This window comes from Buteo buteo, chromosome 24 (genome assembly GCF_964188355.1).
Source record: "Buteo buteo chromosome 24, bButBut1.hap1.1, whole genome shotgun sequence".
NCBI classification, from domain to species: Eukaryota; Metazoa; Chordata; class Aves; order Accipitriformes; family Accipitridae; genus Buteo; species Buteo buteo.
Genome location: NC_134194.1, coordinates 17,171,589 through 17,190,392, shown reverse-complemented (window position 1 = coordinate 17,190,392; position 18,804 = coordinate 17,171,589). Strand labels below are relative to the sequence as shown.

Here is an 18,804-nt window from a genome sequence, read left to right as displayed (position 1 = left end):
TATTCTAACATCAAGAAGAACTAAGCAATTGCTATCAGCTTGTGTTTATTAGTACATCTATTTTAAAAGTTGGTCAGTAAACCTGGAAGATTCTTTTGTAGTGACTCCATGACTATAGAAATGGGAAAGCAAATTCTAACCAGTCAGTGAGGCTGGCTGGGATGGTACATGTCATCATTGCACGGCGAGGCAGAGTAGACAGGCTGTGAAGCCAAGCTAGGATCAGAAGGTAGGAATGGGTCTTCTGCACAAATGGCTCATCTGTACTATTTGTACAGATTTGTATCCTTTCAATAGCCCCAAAGAGTCTTCAAGAAGATTGCGTCTGCTTTTTATGAAGGAATCTTACATAGGAAACTGAGCTTTGGCAGCTTTTAAATGCATGCCTTAAAGCATCATGCAAGTTGCCAGGACTGTGATCGTTACTTTAGCACCTCCATTAGGCCAGGATTTATAAGTATCTGTTGCACGTTTATAACAGTTGCTGCCCCAGGTGGGTATGTTAGTGTTAGCCATTAATGCTACTCATGATTATTGCTCTTCTTTTACGTCTCTGTGACTTTTGTTCCCAGAGCTTGAGAACTCTCCGGGGTCCCTGATGGAGAGCACTGCTGGGGTGCTTCATCTGTATTCTGCCACTACCACCTAACGAGTTTTCACTTGTCCTTCAGGCTGCACATACCATAAAAGCCAAGCAGTCTTGCACGTCAGTACTGAGTGCAGCCCTATGGAGAGCAGTTATTTCCTTTTGAGCTATTATTTCTTATTTCCTTTTTATTTCCTGCTCTCATATTGGTCATTATAATAGTAATACAGGCTCGTCTGGGAATTTCCTTTCATCAGAGAAAAATTCCTGATCATCCATTATCCCTGCATGATTTCAATTTCCAGTAGGATTGAGAGGAGGCAGTGTAGACATCCCTGAAATAGAGAGGTATCAGTAGGACCCTTTCGGTAGTTATTTTAGCAGGGAAATAATTGCAGCAAATCTAATGGCAAATAATTGTAGACATGCAGGCCAAGAACTTATTAGTGCTTCATGTGTTGTCTCCTAGTACAGCAGTGGCATTGCAGCATGGGACTGTGCAAAGGTATGTTAAAAGGCCTGAAGATTTACATCAGCAAAGAAAATTCGCCCAACTCCTGTTCTTGTCTTATGGAAGAAACACCTCTATGCCATTTTATTTTCAGTCATATACACTGAAAATGTCATCACTAGTTGCAAAATATTTTCTAGCCTGTTCTTATTTGCATCACTGTTCATGGCTTGGTTAGCTCTAAAAATAAAGTTGTACTTCTAATGTGTTGGGAACTGGGGAAGCTTCAACCCCTACACAGTCACTCTCCTGCCTGAGCTCAGGGAAGCTGTGCACAGGCTCAAGTTGGCTAGTTTGAAGTGAGGTCTGGAATGAGGACAGCTATAGTTTCTCCACAGCTGAGCTGGTTGAATGAGTCTATTGGGTTTTTCTAAGTGAAAATCACTTTGTCTTTGTGAAGACTTTTAGTGTTAGACCGGTCATCCTCCTGGCTCTTTTCTACAGATTTTTTTCATTCCTATTTTGCTCTGTGAGTACAATGCTTGTGTTTTATCAGTCCCCTGTCTTGGTATTCAGTAAATGCTGTGTTATGATAAAGATTATGATAAATTGTGGCACTAAGTATAGTAATAAATGTAGGCATAGTGTATACAGGCTATTGTGGAAGAAATTAGTTTCTGTTCTGCAGTTTGAAAAAAAAAAAAAAAAAAGAGTCATGCATCTGTTTTATGTAGAAGTATCCTTATCATCCTGTGGTATCGCTTTATTCTCAGATGAAAAAGCCACAGAGTTTTGTGCAGGAAAGCATTTGTTATGGATGGCATTGTCCAAATTAATCAAGTGATAATGGAAATAATTTAAAGTTTAGCAGAAGAATAATAAAATCATGGAAGTTCTGTAAGATTTTTGATGAGTTTCTTCAGTCTGTTGCACTGATGACTTACAACTGAGAAGTTAGAGCAAAGCAACCAGTGAATTTGTATAGGTATATATGTGAAGTGCCTTGGAATCCTAATCTTTGAGTGTATGTGTAAAGAAAATAGTTTTAAGAAACAGGTCTGTTCCTCCAGCCTAGCTACATTTTAAGGTGCTTTAAAAACATTTCTCTCTACTGAGCATGCTTCATTTTAAGGTAGTTTAAAAACGTTTCTTTCGAAGGAGTCTTTGCCTTTTGTTTGGTGTATGTGTTAACATGTGCGGGAGTACATGCAGACATACAAAATGTGTAGTATGGCAATCCTCTCCTCTTCAGGAGACCCAGTAATTGCTAGTATTTGCAGAGTTTAGAGCCTGCTGGGATGTACTCATGCTAAACATGTTTATGTTTTTGAGGAATCTGGTGAGTGTTCTGTGATTCTGTGAAGTTATATTCTGCTCTTGCTCCTATGGGAATGTTACAGTATTGGCCATAGGGCTTTATGAATTGTCACAAAATGAGCAGTTAATTCTTGACATCTGCTGTGCTGAAGTGACTGCCAAGTTGCGTGGGTAGTTGGCAAGGAAATAAATATTGATAGACCCTAGCAACAGGTACTCCTGAGAACTCTTGTTCTGGGAATGCTTAGGCTGTGTCCAGTGTTACTAATGTCGTGATAGCATTTTAAGTTTATTTATAGGATTTGTTTGTGTCTTATCACCATCTCTCAGAACTGGAATGCATGAATGGGCTTTGCTGTGCAAAGGCGTAGACATGTGTATCATATACCCTTTTCTGGTGACTTATTTCGACATATAACAGATGCTTCACTGTCCAAATCTCAGGGGTAGTTGGTGTACACCAATGTATGACGTCTCAAGTATGTGCTTATATCTAGACTCTCATATGTTTGCTGTCTATCCTATGTTGGAATGACTACTCCAGAGCTACGTACGCGTAAGTACATTGGATACAAGAATTTCTTTCTTTTTAGTAATATATCAACAAAACGTTCATATACAAGATCCTCTGAGAATCCACCAGATAAAATTAGCTTGCTTATGTTGCGAAAGCACCAACGCTTGTGAGTGCTGTAAGTGAACAATTTTATGTTCTCATTGCAGAAATTGAAGCCAGAGAAGCCTGTGACTGGCTGAGAGCTGCCGGTTTTCCCCAGTATGCTCAGCTATTTGAAGGTATGATCCCAAAGACTTGTCAAGCAGCTGACACTGAAGTCAAGTAGAATTGTTTACATAAATATTTGAGAACCCGACACTTTTGATGGAAGCACTTCCAAATTCTGTAATATCTTCATGCAAACCTGTAGAAAAATACTAACATGGAGCGTGTTCTTGCAGAAGTGACATCGTAATTAGGTTAGCATGGACTCAGTAGAATTCTGTAAAGGACTAAATCTTTCCTGGTTATTGTTAGACTGTAACTCAGTCAATTTTCTGCTTTTGCGATTTTTAGTTGCTTATAATTTTCTCAGGCTCTTTTCCTTGGAGTGTTGGGGTTTTTTTCCGACTCACTGGTTGCAACCAAAACTCATCTAACGCTCTCCAGCCTGTGCTCTTGAGCAAGATTGTTTTATTGGTGTTTTGAAAAAGAGTGTTGGAAAAATCATCTTGCAATCATAAGTTTTTAAAACATATATTCAGAAGCAGCCAGCTAGTCAAACAGTGTAATTTCAGCATGTTTTCATGTTGTTAACGCTACAAAGAGTGCTTATTACCTGGGGGGGAGATACGTATTTGTTGAGAACTTGTATAATTTTCAGACAACATTTGTGCTTATACCTTAAAACTGTTCTTCTTTAAAATACGTTTATTGTTACAAACATTGAATGTAACAAAAGCTAGTCTATTTTTAAGAGAGATTTTATCAAAGAACTACAGTTAAAAGAACTAATGGTAAATTCTGCCTGCTCTCATTTCCACCTCCCCTGTTCATTGCAAAATTAAAAATTGGAAGTCAAGCAATAGAGCCAAATTTGAAAGCTGTATACTATGAAACATGATGTCTCATGGAAATGCTTCCTGTTTGACTACAGTAGATTTTATTATATAAGCTGTCAATCTTACAGTTTGTTGGAAATGTACATTATCATGCTTCTGGAAAAATTACCTTGCTGTTTATGCAGTGTCTTGACTAGGTAAATTAAGCTTAAAAAGTAAGCCAAGAAAATACTGATAGGTCTCACTGGTTTCCTCACCTGCAAGGCTAAATCTCTAAAGCTGAAACGTTGAACTCTTCAGCTGGTGTGTCGATTAGCTTCAAGCATGGCATGATGTGTCATGCTCGCTACACCTCAAAGACCATATGTCGCGTGCTGCATAGTACCTTACCTTCAGCAAAAGCTCATGTAAAATACTCGTAGTTTTATACTGTACTTGAAGGCAGAAGGTGGAGAGAACCTAACCAAAGCAAAACTTTAATTTTGCATTTTTTGGCTATAGTACTTAGCCACTGCAAGCTCCCAAAATGCAGCAAATGCTTGTCTACCTGTAACTAATAACAGCAAGCAGATACCTACATTTATTCTGCCACTTGATCTAAGGAACTAATCCTCACTTACTTGAAGGACATTTGTGTGATGATGTGGTTGTAGAAATAGATTTAGATTTATTTTACCTATGATAAATATGTTGCAAAATTCAAAGTCTTTGCAATTATAACTCAGATTTCAGATTCAGCTTCTTTCTTTACAGATATGCAGTTTCCTATTGATGTAAAAACTGTAAGGAAAGATCATGAATTTTTAGATGGAGATGCGATTGAATCACTATTCAGGTAAACATTTATTATGTATCATCTTTAATACCTCCAGGCTCCATAGTTATTTGTCATTCATCTTTTCATGCCTTGGTTTTTGTCAGAGACTAAAAAAGTCACCAATGCTGTGACTTAAGGAAATCACTTAAGCACATACTTTAGTACCACTGAAGTTGGTTGTTTTAAGAATTTAAAAGGTAAAGTAAGCATGTCTTCTTCAGCCAAGGTCTCAGTGATGTTACACTAAGCATCAAATCTGTCTTTTTGGTAATGTGAAATGTCTGCAAGCTGAGAAAGAATAATCAGTTCCCTGCAAGCATGTAGTAGCATGACAGTTTGCTCTTCAGAATTGCATATTACAGAGTGCAGGGATTTCCTCTGACTAGTTATCTTCCCCAGAGCCGTTCCAGGAGATAAACAGCAAAACCAATCTGCGCAAGAGATACGTTTTCTGTTTCATTATCCTGAATATTTTTTTGAGTAAGAAGCAAAGGTATTGATTTGAAATTATAGTTTTGCCACAGCTGTTCACAGCACACAAGTGAAATTGCATCGTAGGTACAAAGTCAAACTCATTGCTCTTTGGACTTTTCCCCATGTAAGAGTGCAAGGATAGCATAGAGGCATTCTACTTTACTTACTGCAGCTATTGAAGCCTTCTCATTATGAGAATGTTTAGCAGCTGAAGTGAACTCCGGATTATCCATGCTATACTGCTCGTCCGATCCGAGGGATGCAATAAGAACGTCTAACTCTTAAGGGACTGGAAAGTTCCTCTTCTGGCAAAGTGGTTTGGTCCTTTTCTGTATTGTTAGGTCACCTGAATTCAAATTCTGCTTGTAACAGGAGCACCAACAGGAGTTGTTTGCGTATACATCTCTAATGCACAGCAGGTATTAGAGAACTTTGGATATATTTTGTTTCTTGATATGACTTCTATCCTGAGTGTTCCTTGAAGGCAGTCAATGTGCCTCCCTGTTGATACCACATATTTGTTTGACAGTTAAAAGTGACTGACGAGTTTTGAGCCTTATTGATTCCGCAAGTTTTAATTAAAATGATAGATAATAAAGTCCTAAGGACACAAGGTAATGTCTTTTATGTTTTTTTTTTTTTTTATTCTTTTAAGAAAGCCACTTAGGGTTTCTTTCATTTTCAAAATCTTACATCAATGTACAGTTTTTCACAATCGTTAAAGCTCATCATATGATTTTAAATCAACTGATTAATTATGGTCCTCTTCTCTAATTTTAAGATGGCAGAACTGGAATTGTGAACATCATGGGGTTGTTAGTTGGCGCTGATTTTGGCAAAATGTATAGAGAACCTCTAACAGAATGTCAGTCTTTGATGCCAATAATGAAGACTCCATGGTAGAAGTTCACAACTAATTTGGTGCATGTTTGTTAACAAGAAATAAAATAGTTTAAATTTAAAACTTCTGTCTTTTTTCTTATACCCTAGACGGTTGAACACATTGAACAAGTGTGCATCAGTGAAAGTGGAAATAAGCCGTCAGAGGAAACGGGTATGTTTGTAAAATATAGTTAATTTTCTCATTAAAAATGTGCTTAGCTATTATATCAAACCCCTATTTTTAAAAGGTGTATGAGGGATTAGCAATTTCTGAACTTTTCTTTCTATTCTCTTCCATCCTGTAAAGCTCTTCCATTTGCATTTTCTGCTGAAAAACATAGTGATGGAGATTGAAGTTACGTAATGTTCATTTTGTAACTTTGTATGGTAGGTTAGGGATGGGTTTTGAAATGGTTTTTAAAAATAATTTGACACACATTACTGTCCAATTTTTGCACCAAGGCCCCACCTCAGCGTGTCTTTCCTAAGTAGTTTCACATCTTATTTAAGGCCTGAAAGTGAAATTTCACTCTTATTGACTAAACGAAGGATAAGAAATTAAAATGGACAATCCAAATAGTGTCAGCTAATGTTAAATGTCCAGCCAATAGAAGCTGGATAGGTTTTAGCTGTGATAGCTTTGTCCTTTCCTGCAAAAAAGTACAGTAGCTGACACAGAGTTATAGCCACATCTTGGCTAGTTAACATCAGGATTATAAAGTCTCTTAGGTACCATGGATTAACTGCAGGACTAGCCAAAAAATAATGTCATCTTTTGGAAAAATGTCTACTTTTTTGGAAAGGTCATTTCCGTCTCTCTAACAGTTTGCTGGCCACGCACTCACTTGGCATGGAGACAGTACAGCAAGTGGAGCACCTGGGGCAAATGGGTGGTGAGGCTGAGGTCTCCAGGAGGGTACACCAGATATTGATGCTGCCAGTCCCACAGCTAAATACTTCTTTACCTGAAAATGGATGAATTTTGGTCACAGAAGCGTGAAAGAATGTTTGATTTGTTTGGCTTTAGGAAAGGCCATGTAAAACCAATACAATTACCTTTCAGAACCTTTGGATTTGCTGCAAACCAGAATTTTTCATCCTCAGATCATATCTATCATCTCTTCCTATGGTAAACTTACCAGATTTGTCAGCATGCTTGGGAGTAATTTGTCAGCTTGTTTTTCAACAAACAGAACAGAACTCAGGGCAGACCATCAGTAACTGAATGGTTACATTTCCATTTGTTGGTCTTGGGGGTTCTGGAGGAAGGCAGAAAATTTAAGTCTCCTTTTTTGTTACATTTTTTCATAATTTAAAGTTTGCCAAACTTTGCCCTTGAACTGTACTTTTTTTTTTTTCCTTCTAAGAGTGATGACTCTGAAGATGATGAACCTTGTGCCATAAGTAACAAATGGGCTTATGAGAGATGCAGTCAGAGATGGTCTCGTATCGAGAGCCTAGAAGGTTTTCCAGGAGAGGAAGGTGCTAGTGCATCAGTCCCAGGCAGTCCAATACTAAAGAGCATCATCAACGAGGATGCTATCTTTCTGGATCATGGCGAGAAACATGATGTGTCCTCAATTCACAGTGCTAGCAGTGGTGACAGTGACATTGTTAGCTTCCCAAAACCTTTTGAAGATGTGGAAACCAGCACGAGTTCCTCAAGATGTTCTTCAATTAAGGTGGCTTCACTGGACTCTACATTTAGTTGTTCTCCTCCCTGCAGTGAATTTTTAAATATCACCAGTGAAGAGAAGCTTTTGGATAAGTCACCATATAAAAAGAGGAAGAGCCTTCTAAAGAAAATGGAGAAGTTGCACTTAAGGAGCTGCAACTTAAGGAGTGGTCACTCAAAGGCCAAACCCATAATAAGTGAACCTGTTCTTCTAGAAGGACTTAATGAAGAAAAGATGAAGATGCTGAACTGTGTAAATATTTCTGACCTCTCTAGCACCCAAACAAAGAACAATTCTTCCTTTTCTCCCCAGAGTTGCAATAGCAGCAATCAGTCTGAAAATAGCAGCACAGTGAGCACTCCAAGTCCTGTTATAAAACCACGAAGCCACTGTGGAGGAAGGGGGGTGTATGCAGAGGACTTGGATTCTAGCAAGCTCTTGCTGTGGGATGATCTATCTCAGCAAAACCTAAAAAATGACATGACGTTACGAATGAACCAGATGTTTCAAATACCACAAGGCCATAAACCTGGCACTTTCCCCAAAGCACTTACAAACAGCTCCCTGTCTCCAGTAGACAACTCTTCCATCAACTGGAGAACTGGGAGTTTTCATGGGTGCAGGAGGAGCCGGAGCAGAAGCAGTTCCAAGGACTCCAAAGACCCCAGGAATCCCCTTTCGTGCACAGATAACAGACTAAGTGTATATGACAACATGCCCAGTGTTGAACTTGATAATTTGGAGGCAGCACAAGTTGGTGATGATGATGTTTTTTCAGAACTGAACAACGTCATAGAAGATGTCAATGGTCTCAAAAAGTTGGTTGATCAGTGGACAAAGAAGTTCTCTGATGATGGAGATTTGGACTTTGCCAGTGACTTGACCTCTTTGTATCCATCCTCACCTAAGGAAATCTGTCTTGAAACAGAGGGCTCAGAAGATAAGAGAGCAGACCTCCCAACCACTGAGGGAGAGAGCAGCTGTGAACTGGGCAAGGAGATCAGTTCTGCAGACCTGGCATATGTGACAGACTCTAAGAAGATCAACAGGTCAGCCATCCTTGGGTTTCCCTAGTTGACTGCCCCTTGGGAACCTTTCCCCATTGATTCTCTCCACTCAAAATGTAATTGCTTTTCCAGAATAAAGTATCCTTAAGTAAGACTGTTCTGGGTAGCAGGGTCTGCAGTGCTGGTGCCAGGTATTGCTGGTCTGTAGGCATTCTGGTATCTACATCTGCTCTGACCTCTGTTGAAAGTAGGGTGGTCATGATCTGCATGAGCACTTAGACATTTGGAATCAGACTTTATGGCTAGCTTGCTGTATTTCTTACTGAATTATTTTATATTGCCAGAGTACCTCCTGGATGAGAAGTACCTTGTTTAAATGCAACTAACCATATGGTGTTCAGGAACTGCAGGTCATTTAGAGTCTTAGGTGCTTCACAGATGCAGACAGAAGACTAACAAGGACAATGGAAATACTCCTAAGCTTAAACAATATTTATCCCATAGGCATGGGAAGCAACACTGGTCTGTGGGAGAGAGTGAGAACTTGGAAAGCCATTCCATCCAGACTGATAGACAGTCAGCTGCCCAGCTAGCCCGGACACAAAAGCTGGCTTTGTTGAAACTCACTGCTTTAATGGACAGATATTCCCCTTCCAGTAAGCAGGGCTGGAACTGGTAAGTTGTCTAATATTAAAGCAACCTGTGTTGGAGAGAGAGGATTTGATGTAAGCAGGGGAATTTCCTTGTCTGCCTAGATTACACCTGTCCAAGATGAGGAATTTCATCCTGTTAAATCGCTGGCAGTTTCACAGTTATTTCAATGGCTCCAGGATTTCCTCTGCTATAGACTGCACTTTTGCTCCTCACTGGTGGTCATGTTACTGATATTAAAGCACGTTATAGTTTCTCTCTGAATTTGCCCATTTGCAGGGCTTTGTCAGAGGTCCTTCACAGATTGCAGGACCTGAGGGGAGAGCTGGCTGGGCTGAGAATCCATCTCTTCAGCATCAAGTCCCTGTTTGAACTAAAACAATGACAAAGTCAGTCACTCAGAGGACTTAGAAGTATCAGTTTAGCACCTTAATGATTTTCTCTCTATCTTATGATGCTATGTGTACAGGTATGCGGCAGAATTTGGGGTTGTGGCAAGTATAACTAAATCCTTTCCCATGCCTGTAACTAAAGTAGCAAGTGGAACTGTGCTGGAGAGCTAATAAGTTGCATGCACTGGTTTTTGTTTTCAGGACTATACCAAAGTTCATTAAAAAAATAAAAGCCTCTGACTACAAGGACAAAAATGTGTTTGGGGTTCCTTTACTTCTGAATGTTCAGCGAACAAGCCACCCACTGCCTAATGGCATACTGCAAGCACTGGACTATTTAAGAAGCCACTTTCTTGACCAGGTATGAACTTGAGGCAGCCCAGAGCAGCTCTGTTCTATAAACAGATCTGCTCCAGGGAACCAGTCTCTGCTTCCAGCTTTTGTGAGGGACTTTCTTGCCTCCTAAGGCTCTGAATAGGCAGAAGGGTGTAGGTCTGAGCAGGTGGCCTGCAAGGAAGTGCCAATGCTGTTTCCTTCCGGGAATATCTTTCATCCTGTGTTGTATTTTTGTGCCTTGCTTCACTGAAAGCATCTGCAGTCAGTTCTCTTGGTGCAGGCAGTCAAGCTGTCTTCTCCTGGTGAGGTAGCATGTCTCTGCTCCCTTAGGAAGTAAATCTACCACACAATGTCGTTATTCCCTCTGTTCTGTGGTTGCTGCTAAGTGTCAGAGCTAATGTGATAATTAATCTTGTTTCAGCTGAAATGTGCCACTAAGCAGAGGTAAAACATATTAGAGCAGTTCCTGTAACATCTTTTTCTGGAGCTCAAATCTGTATTTATCCACTAAGTGGAGATGTGTGCATGGCAATGAAAGTGTGTGTTGCATATGCTATTTCTGTAGGATAGTTGCAGAAATGGGAGACCCTGTGACATAAGACATGTTAAAGAAAGGACTTTTCTGTGCTTTGCAATTGTATAGGTGTGTAATGTCATGCTGCAGTACAAAAATGTGTGTGTCCTGTGAAGTTACAATGCAGTTTGGTGGCACATACTTGAGTGTGAGCAGTCAGTTTCTTCTGAAGACAGTGTGTTTCATTTTGAGGTTGTGGTATCTATTCAGTTAATACAAATAAACTGATGAATGTAAATATTCTCTCAGTGGCACACAGTGAAACTTTCAGCAGAAGCTTTGTTGAGGTTGAGTTCATGGGCAACTTCTAAATCTAAGTTTCCCTCAGAATGGCAGTTGCCCTTTGCCAACCTGCAGATGTATTAGACGTGTCAGACATGACAGATGTTAAACCTGAACCATGTGGATCTCACAGTCTGAGTTTCTTTGCTCCAATATGGGCATTGATGTACATCTGCTTTTGGATGAACACATGTTGGTGTATTAGTAACTTGCAGTTCTAATGTGTGAACATAGCCTGCTCACACAAACTTCCAGATGTCAATAGTAATGATTTTAAAAGTCGAAAAGAGTAATTTTGCATCAACTAAAAAGCAAACAAACATGAAAATTAGTATATCTTTCACAGCTGGTTCTGTTGGCATCACTCATGGTTTGCCTTCATGGGAGGAATATCTGTCCTGCTTCTAATGATACCAAAATATTTTGGTGTTAGATCCCACTACCACAGGGTCTTAGCCAACAAAAGGAAAGTGAAGGATCAATTATTTGTCAGAGATTTGATTCCTGATGGCTCCTTTTTTTGTCTTTCTTTAATATTTTCTTATACCCACAGGTTGGCCTGTTCCGAAAATCTGGTGTTAAATCCAGGATTCTGTCTTTAAGAGAAATGAATGAAACCAACCCAAACAACGTATGTTACGAAGGGCAGTCAGCATTTGATGTGGCAGATATGGTGAAGCAGTATTTCCGAGACCTTCCCGAGCCTATATTTACTAGCAGGCTCTGTGAATCCTTCCTCCACATCTACCAATGTAGGTAGCAAAAGCTATAGTTTTCCAGTTCCTTGAATATCTTAATGTTCATCTGTACAAGGCAGTGGCCAGGCTAGAACTAGTGCCATGTCCCCTTGTAGTCAGAGGAGACAAGACAGGCAGGATGTTTCTGAAGAGAGGAGTTCATTGTGGCTCTGGACTTAAGGACTTCACCATCTGCATCCTATTGGCCAGCTATTTTCTAACATTGTGTCTTTTCTGTTCTTTGAAGGATGAGTGTAATAACCTGTGATATAGCAGCCCTCCTAAAATGTGTTTTTGAATGGTCATTTCCTTATGCAAAATTAAGAAAGAATGTAGTTCCCTTGTTCATGCTATGAAGTAGCTCCTTGTGCAAAAAGTCATGTTAGATTGATGACATTTCTTTATTAAGGTGCCCAAGCACAGTTGCTGTAAAACTTGCCAGCAACTTTCTGCCTGTGCTCTCACTGTTACTATCCTTGAGACTCAACCTGAAAAAGAAGGAAACGTGAAGCTGACATCTAGCATTGAATATAGTTTTAAACATGTTCCATCTCCTTCAGTACTTTGTCGTCAAGGAATTTGCTTTCAAAAAGCAGTTGGGTTGGGGAAGGAGCTTGCTGTAGCGGCTTATGATGACGTTGCTACAGGCAAGTTTCTTCCTTTTGAGAAAAAGTTTTGAAAGTCAAAGTATGAGATTTCTGAGTGGACTGGTTTTCAGCATGTTTTATGTGACTTTTATCGACATGAGTAAATGAGCAGCTGCTGTCCTGTGTATGGTGTACGTTTGTGAAAGTTTGGTTGTTTTTTTTGTAACCTGTCAGGCTTTTAGGAATATTTCTGAAAACGGTTTGTTTATTTGTTTGAAGCAAGTTTTCTTTTTGCATCCACAAATCCTTTTTGTAAGGAGGTCCACAATTCCTATGTCCAATGGATGTGGAACCATTTTCTTCCATTTGTTATAACCTGGTCACTGTCCATCTCCTGTCTCTTGTTATGGGGCAGAAACAGCAAATGACTGAATTCCACTCACTGACCTTCTGGCACATGTGACTTGAGCAAGTGCCCAGATTAAATTACTATCTTTTGGAGGTAAGAAATGTGTTGCTTTCACCAAGAAGCATGTTTTGTGTGTTCTACATATGTGCTTCTACTTGAAGGGAAAGAGAAGTGATCTTCTACCCTCTGTAGTGGTGTAAATTGGAGAAATACTCATGATAGGGGGATGCATGGCAGGATGAACCATACCTACTCTCCTGCAGGAGCTGTTTGGGCACAAAGGCTCACTGGGTTTTAGTGTGAATTAAAATCTGTTGGCAAAACATTGTTCTCTGAATTGAGTTATCATCTGAGAGCATCTGTTGTCTTCATGCCTGAAGCTGAAAGGAAAAGACAGTAAAGTAGCTATCTGCTCCAAAGTATCATTCCACAGTAATATTTTATGGGGAGACAAGCCCTTATTTGGACTGTAACCAGAGCCGGTTCAGGATAAGTTCATTAGCATGGTGTTCCAGGTAAATTGCAAGTCAAGCACTAGCATCGCTGAGTGTGAATGTGCATCTTGACAGGCAACAGGAGAAAACTGTACTTGAGTGATGTGACTGTGATAATGGCCTTTGTGTTGTCTGTTGTGAGCTAGAGTCACAGGAAAATGGATGAACCTACAGTTTCAATGTCCTTGGGATTCTGTTGATGGATGCTTCCTCTGCAAGTCATATGTGATTCTCATCATTTTTTTCTGTTTTCAGACATGCCAAAGGATCAGCAGTTTCAGGCTGTCCAGGCTGCTATTCTCCTTCTCCCGAAGGAAAACCGAGAAGCTCTGAAAATCCTCCTGTTCTTTCTACGAGATGTGGTTGCTTTTGTTGAGGAGAACCAGATGACCCCAACCAACATTGCTGTCTGTCTTGCACCTTCTTTGTTTCACCTCAACACCTTGAGAAGGGATAGTTCCTCCTCCTCCATGAGGTATTAGCATCTTAATGCTGGCATTGCTGCTGTCCGTACTGTTCTTTGCTGGAACAATGTCTTCTGTAGCTGGCCTAGGATCAGTGTCTGCTTTTAAGGGGGAAATAGTGTATGCATCTTGGGGTTTGTCTCAAATACTGTTGTTCAGGTCCAGCAGGAGCTGACCACAGTGCATGCAACGATCCAGCAGCTCATTGTCCAGTGTAGAGAACAATGGTAAGGCCCTCTTGTCACGCTCCTGACTAGTCTGCATGTGAGCTAGCCTGCCTCCCTCACGACTGCTGTATTCTTTGCGGTTGTCCACAGGTCCAGCTGCCCAGGAACCCGGCATGTGGCCCACAGTTTGCATTGAGGTGGTGCTGGCCATTGAAAATGTAGCTCTTGCACTGGCAACCTAAACCCAGGTGCAGCTTTAAGTCCCTGCAGATATCTGGCAGATTGTAGCAGTTGCTGGCACTAGCTCTGCTGGGTGATAAGGGGATCGTTCCTGCCAAACCAAGCCACAGGGATTCTGTAAATTTATCTTAATAAGTATCTGGGTTGCATAACATCCCCTGTTTGTACGTGCAGGGAGGAAGGTGCCCTTGGGCCAAAGTAGACAAATAATCTCTGAGAGCATTCATGCCTTATCTGGTCTCCTGAGGCAGGGCTGTTTGCTTTACTCCATGCTCCTGCTATGGACAGACACGTATCAGGGTAGAAGAGGACAGCTGACTTTTTGATGGAAACATTATGCACCCATCAGAGTAGGGAGTTCATCACCTCGCATGCGGACCTAAAGATGAGGACTAGTTCCAAAGCAGAAGCTGTCAGATGTGCTATTGGCATCTTTCAGGATAATAATGCAGGCTGTGATTAGGACAGAGAGGACAGAAAACGCTAAGGACTTCTCTTTTGAATGGCACAAAGCATCTGAAAATACCTAAGCGTAACTAGAGCCTAGGGCTGCCCAGTTATCCCTGGGCTGAGCCAGCATGTGGCCAGGGAGCCATGTGGTCATTGCAAGGGCAGGTGGGGATGCGATGGAGCTGTAGTGGCAGCAGGTCCTTCCTGGATTGCACTTGTGTTTGAGCTCCTGGGAGTCATACTTTGAGCGTTGTACCTCTTTGGTTTACATAAACATTACTTTGAAATACTAGGACCAAGAATAGAAACTGAGTTTTCTCTTTGTTGTCACTGTTTAGAAGCCGGGATGCTTTGAAGCTTTAGCTTTTTTGTAACTGGGCATTAATGCCATAGTGCAGGGTTCCAACTTCAAAGGGTAGGAGCTGACAGGTCTGACTTTGAGGAGCAGGGCTGAGGACTCTTATCTTCCACCCAATTTTCAAGCCATTTGGCAGGAATGCACATAGATAAAAGTATCAGAAGCAAGGATTAATGATGTCATATAATGATTATGAATTAAAAGCAGGGACTGTTTTTGAAACGTTTGGTGTGATTCGGGCCAAAGGATTTAAAAGGTTCTGCATGGGCTTTGCAGGGTATCAAAGGAGCTTGATATTTGAAGGCTACACACAAATCAGTTTGGGGTCATTGCTGTCTTTGGCCAAGTGTGTGATGATGTGTGTGGGGAATAAAAAGCCTTCAGTTGCCTTTCTTGGGCATATGTTAGTACTGGTCAGTACTGCCCCAGGCACTTTCAGGATGTGCTGGGAGGGAATGCTGTCTATGGACCTTGCTGCAGTAATGTAATGTAACGAGCTCCTACATGGCACATAAGTGTCCTTCAACACAGTGTGTTTTTGCTGAAGCTGCTGGTTTCCAGCCCCCAGGCAGGCCAGCCGAGTGGGCACGTTGTACTTGTGGTTCACAGCATCTTGCTCACACAGCCTTCCTTTTGCCTTTTCCTCTCCATAGATCTAGTCAGAGGAAGTGCAGCTTGGGGAAGCCAGACCAGAGGGAGCTGAGTGAGAACCTGGCAGCAACGCAGGGCTTGGCCCATATGATAATGGAGTGCAACAGACTCTTCCAGGTATGTCACTTGCTGTAGCAAAGCAAAAGCATGGAGTGGGGTGAGGGGTGTTCCCACACTGGCCAAGGCCCTGAGCAGCCTGGTGTAGGTGGCCTGCTTTGAGCAGCAGTTTGGCCCAGAGCCCTGCAGAGGTCCCTGCTAGCCCAGCTGTTTCTCTGAGCCTGTAATAGGTGTGAGTCCTGCTGACTCCAGTACAGAGAAAATTAATGTCATTGCAGATTTTACCACAACTATTTGTAAGAGCTGTGAGAGCGTTTCTCCATTTCCCTCTCCATCCCCCAGCTGCTATGGGGGTTTGACTCCCTGGGCTTAGGGCCAACTTAGAGAGTACCTGTGGGGCAGAGGCTGCCGTACGCTCTTGCAGGGAGGCCCTGGCCAGGGCTGACTATCCCTTCTTGTAGGAGCGGGTTGAAGTTGAGGTTTTGCTGCTGGGGCCTGGCCGGCATGACAGCCATGCCTGTGCATAGCCATGGACCCCAGTAATCTGGACCTGGACCTTGACCCACAGACTGACTTCCCGGCTTGACCTCGGCCTTTCCTCATCATTATGGACTTGCCTGGCGATCACTAGACTGTGGCTGACCCTGGTTGCTGTCACTGGACCTGATCCTGACCTCCCTTGCTGACTCACCTTCCTGGCACAACCTCGGACCGCATCACCATGGATGTGTCTGATGATCTGAACTCTTGGCTGACCCTGGCTGCCACCTCTGGCCTGGCTCAGGTACTGTGGGACTGGGTGGCTGCTGTGCCAGCCCCGTTATCCCACTTGACTCCTGGCCCCTTTCCCTCGGGAGCTGCCAGCCCTTGGTGCACCCCGACAGTCAGCTCGGGCCTTCCCACGTTCCGCTCAGGCACCACGGCTGGGCCGGGGCCGCTGTCCCATGGTTCCCCTGAACTGACACACGGCCCTGCCCCAGGGCTCTCCCCAGCACTGACCCCCCCCAGCCAGTCCCTTGCTCCTGAGTGACACCCACTGCCCCCCCCAGCCCAGCCCAGCCTGGGGTCTGATCTCTCCATGGCATCAGTCCCCAACCTGTCCAGGGCTCCTAAGTAACCCCCTCCACCCCCAGCCCAAGCGTGGGTCCCCATTTCCTCAACAGTGGCCTGAACCCCTCTGCCTGGCCCTGAGGCCCCTTGGGGTGCCCTGATGCCTGCCCTGCACCCTACAAGTCAGCCCTGGCAAATATGGGAGCTGGTCCCATCCCTGGCTGTGTGGTCCCCCCAAAATAGCCCCACAGGGACTCTGATCTGCCCTCGGACCCACCGCCATCCTGCACACTCCTGCTAGGACCAGGGAGCTTCACAAGAAGTGCTGCTGATGCCAGGCCTGTGAGCTGTAGGGCTGCCCCTCACTGAGGGGTGCCAGGGCCCTGGCTCGTGTGCCCCCTGCCAGGGCAAGGATTTGGTGCCGAGACTCAGGGACTGCCCGGAGAGGGCTGTCCCCCTTCTGCTGGTGACCTTGAGGAGGGGCCGCAGGCAGCTCCGCGGGGCGGCCTGCCTCAGCCATGCCCACGCCTGGACATGCACCCGCTGCTCTGGACCCAGACCTGGACTCTGACGCTTGGCCCTGCCTAGTCACCGTGGCCGTCGCTGGACTGCAGCTGACGCTGTTACCACCACCGAACCTGACCCTGCCTGGCTTGGCCTCAGCCCCTGCAACTGGGACTCTCGGTTGGTCGCCACTGCCATTCCCGGGCCTGCCCTGCGTCTCCCTCAGGTACGGTGGGACAGGGCTCCGGCTGCTGCGGCGCTGCCCAGCCCTACCCCATGGGACTGTGCTCAGCATCCCAGCCCCCCAGAGCAGCCGGTCCCTGCTGCTCCCTGACCTCACGGTGGGGTGCTCCGGAGGAGCCTGGCCTCCTGCCTGTGCCTGGCCCAGCCTTGGGAGGAGGGAGGGCATGGCCACGGCACCGGTGCACGCACAGGAGATGGACAGGTAGCACAGCACGTGGTTTGGGCAGTTGGTGAAGCCCCCAGCACATAGGGCTGTCGCGCTGCTAGCGTGGCACTAGAGCTAGGTCTGGTTTTGTTTGTGGGCATTGTTCAGCCAGTGCTCAGGAGTGCATGTTTGCACAGGCGTGTGCTTGTTTAAGTGCCAGATCTGTGCACAATAGGTGCTAGGCACTGTCTAGCTGTCATAGCCGAGCCTTCCCCCCGACTGTCTATATAGGAAAGAACCTGGGACATCAGGTAAATAGATACGCATATTTTTTGTATTGCTACATATCTATGCACACACATGCATATGTCAGCAAGCACCTAAATCAAGTGCAACACCTACTCTCCAATGGTAGCAAAGCCTCATTTCTCTGCTGCTTTACCTTGCACAGCACAGCTTCCAGCAAATCCCAAAGCAAAGGCAGGAGCCATGGCCCACTGCCTTGTAGCTGGCCTTGCAGTTACCTGAGATCAGTATGCACCCTGCAAAGAGGTTTGCCGACTCTGTAGGGATTCAAAACATTGCTGCTGCAGGGAAAGGCATTTCCCTTGTGTCTTTCTCTGAGGGAACATAGTTAATTGAGCTGCTCTTCCCCTGGGCTTCCTGTGCCTCCAGGTAAAACTGCTGCCTGCCTGCCTGCCTGCCTACACCAGCATTGCTGGCAGCTGATGGTGCTGCTCCCCCCAGCATGCAGCCTAACACTGCTGTCCTCTGAGAGGCACTCAGAAGCCACCCCTTTTTTGAGGGCTGGTACAAGCCACCTGCACAGGGCACTGATGTGGATGTGTGTGTTTGCTTGTAGGTGGTACACCCCATAGCCTGTACTCCCATTGCCCTGGTAAGCGTGTGTTGTTTCACACCTCCCTGGTGTGTTACATTAAGGTTCAGTCCTTGAGTATGATGTTCAATCTCTTTTGCAGGTACTTGACTGTTGCCTTGGTCACTGCCGACTTCCATGAAACAAGTATCCTGAGCACGAGGGCCTTGCACTGCTGGGCTGCGATGAGACTGCTTGGCTTCCTTGAGAGCTCTCTGCTCTGCTGAGGGATGCCAGAGACGACATCAAAAGCTGGGTGACCTGTTCACACTTGGCAAGACCTGTTCACACCTGGCAAATAAGGTAAAGAGGATGGTGGGAGTCATGAGAGTAAGGTTGGCTCTGGGACTGTGGGTGACTGTGCTGTGG

General features: G+C 43.9%; 1 protein-coding gene across 2 annotated transcripts in view; it reads left to right on the top strand.

Moving 5' to 3' along the window:
• The window catches only part of LOC142044479 (rho GTPase-activating protein 7-like), a 63,769-nt gene that overhangs the window by 44,109 nt on the left and 856 nt on the right, over nt 1-18,804 (top strand). The window contains exons 3-13 of one of the 2 annotated variants that reach the window (XM_075057013.1): nt 3,078-3,149; nt 4,665-4,746; nt 6,193-6,256; nt 7,452-8,809; nt 9,272-9,442; nt 10,012-10,171; nt 11,556-11,754; nt 13,485-13,704; nt 15,562-15,676; nt 16,185-17,396; nt 18,539-18,738. In XM_075057013.1, the coding sequence (XP_074913114.1) occupies nt 3,078-3,149; nt 4,665-4,746; nt 6,193-6,256; nt 7,452-8,809; nt 9,272-9,442; nt 10,012-10,171; nt 11,556-11,754; nt 13,485-13,704; nt 15,562-15,676; nt 16,185-16,202 (2,459 nt within the window). In that variant the 3' untranslated portion in view covers nt 16,203-17,396; nt 18,539-18,738. The remainder of the gene's footprint in view (nt 1-3,077; nt 3,150-4,664; nt 4,747-6,192; nt 6,257-7,451; nt 8,810-9,271; nt 9,443-10,011; nt 10,172-11,555; nt 11,755-13,484; nt 13,705-15,561; nt 15,677-16,184; nt 17,397-18,538; nt 18,739-18,804) is intronic. The other variant, XM_075057011.1, reaches the window with a different exon arrangement.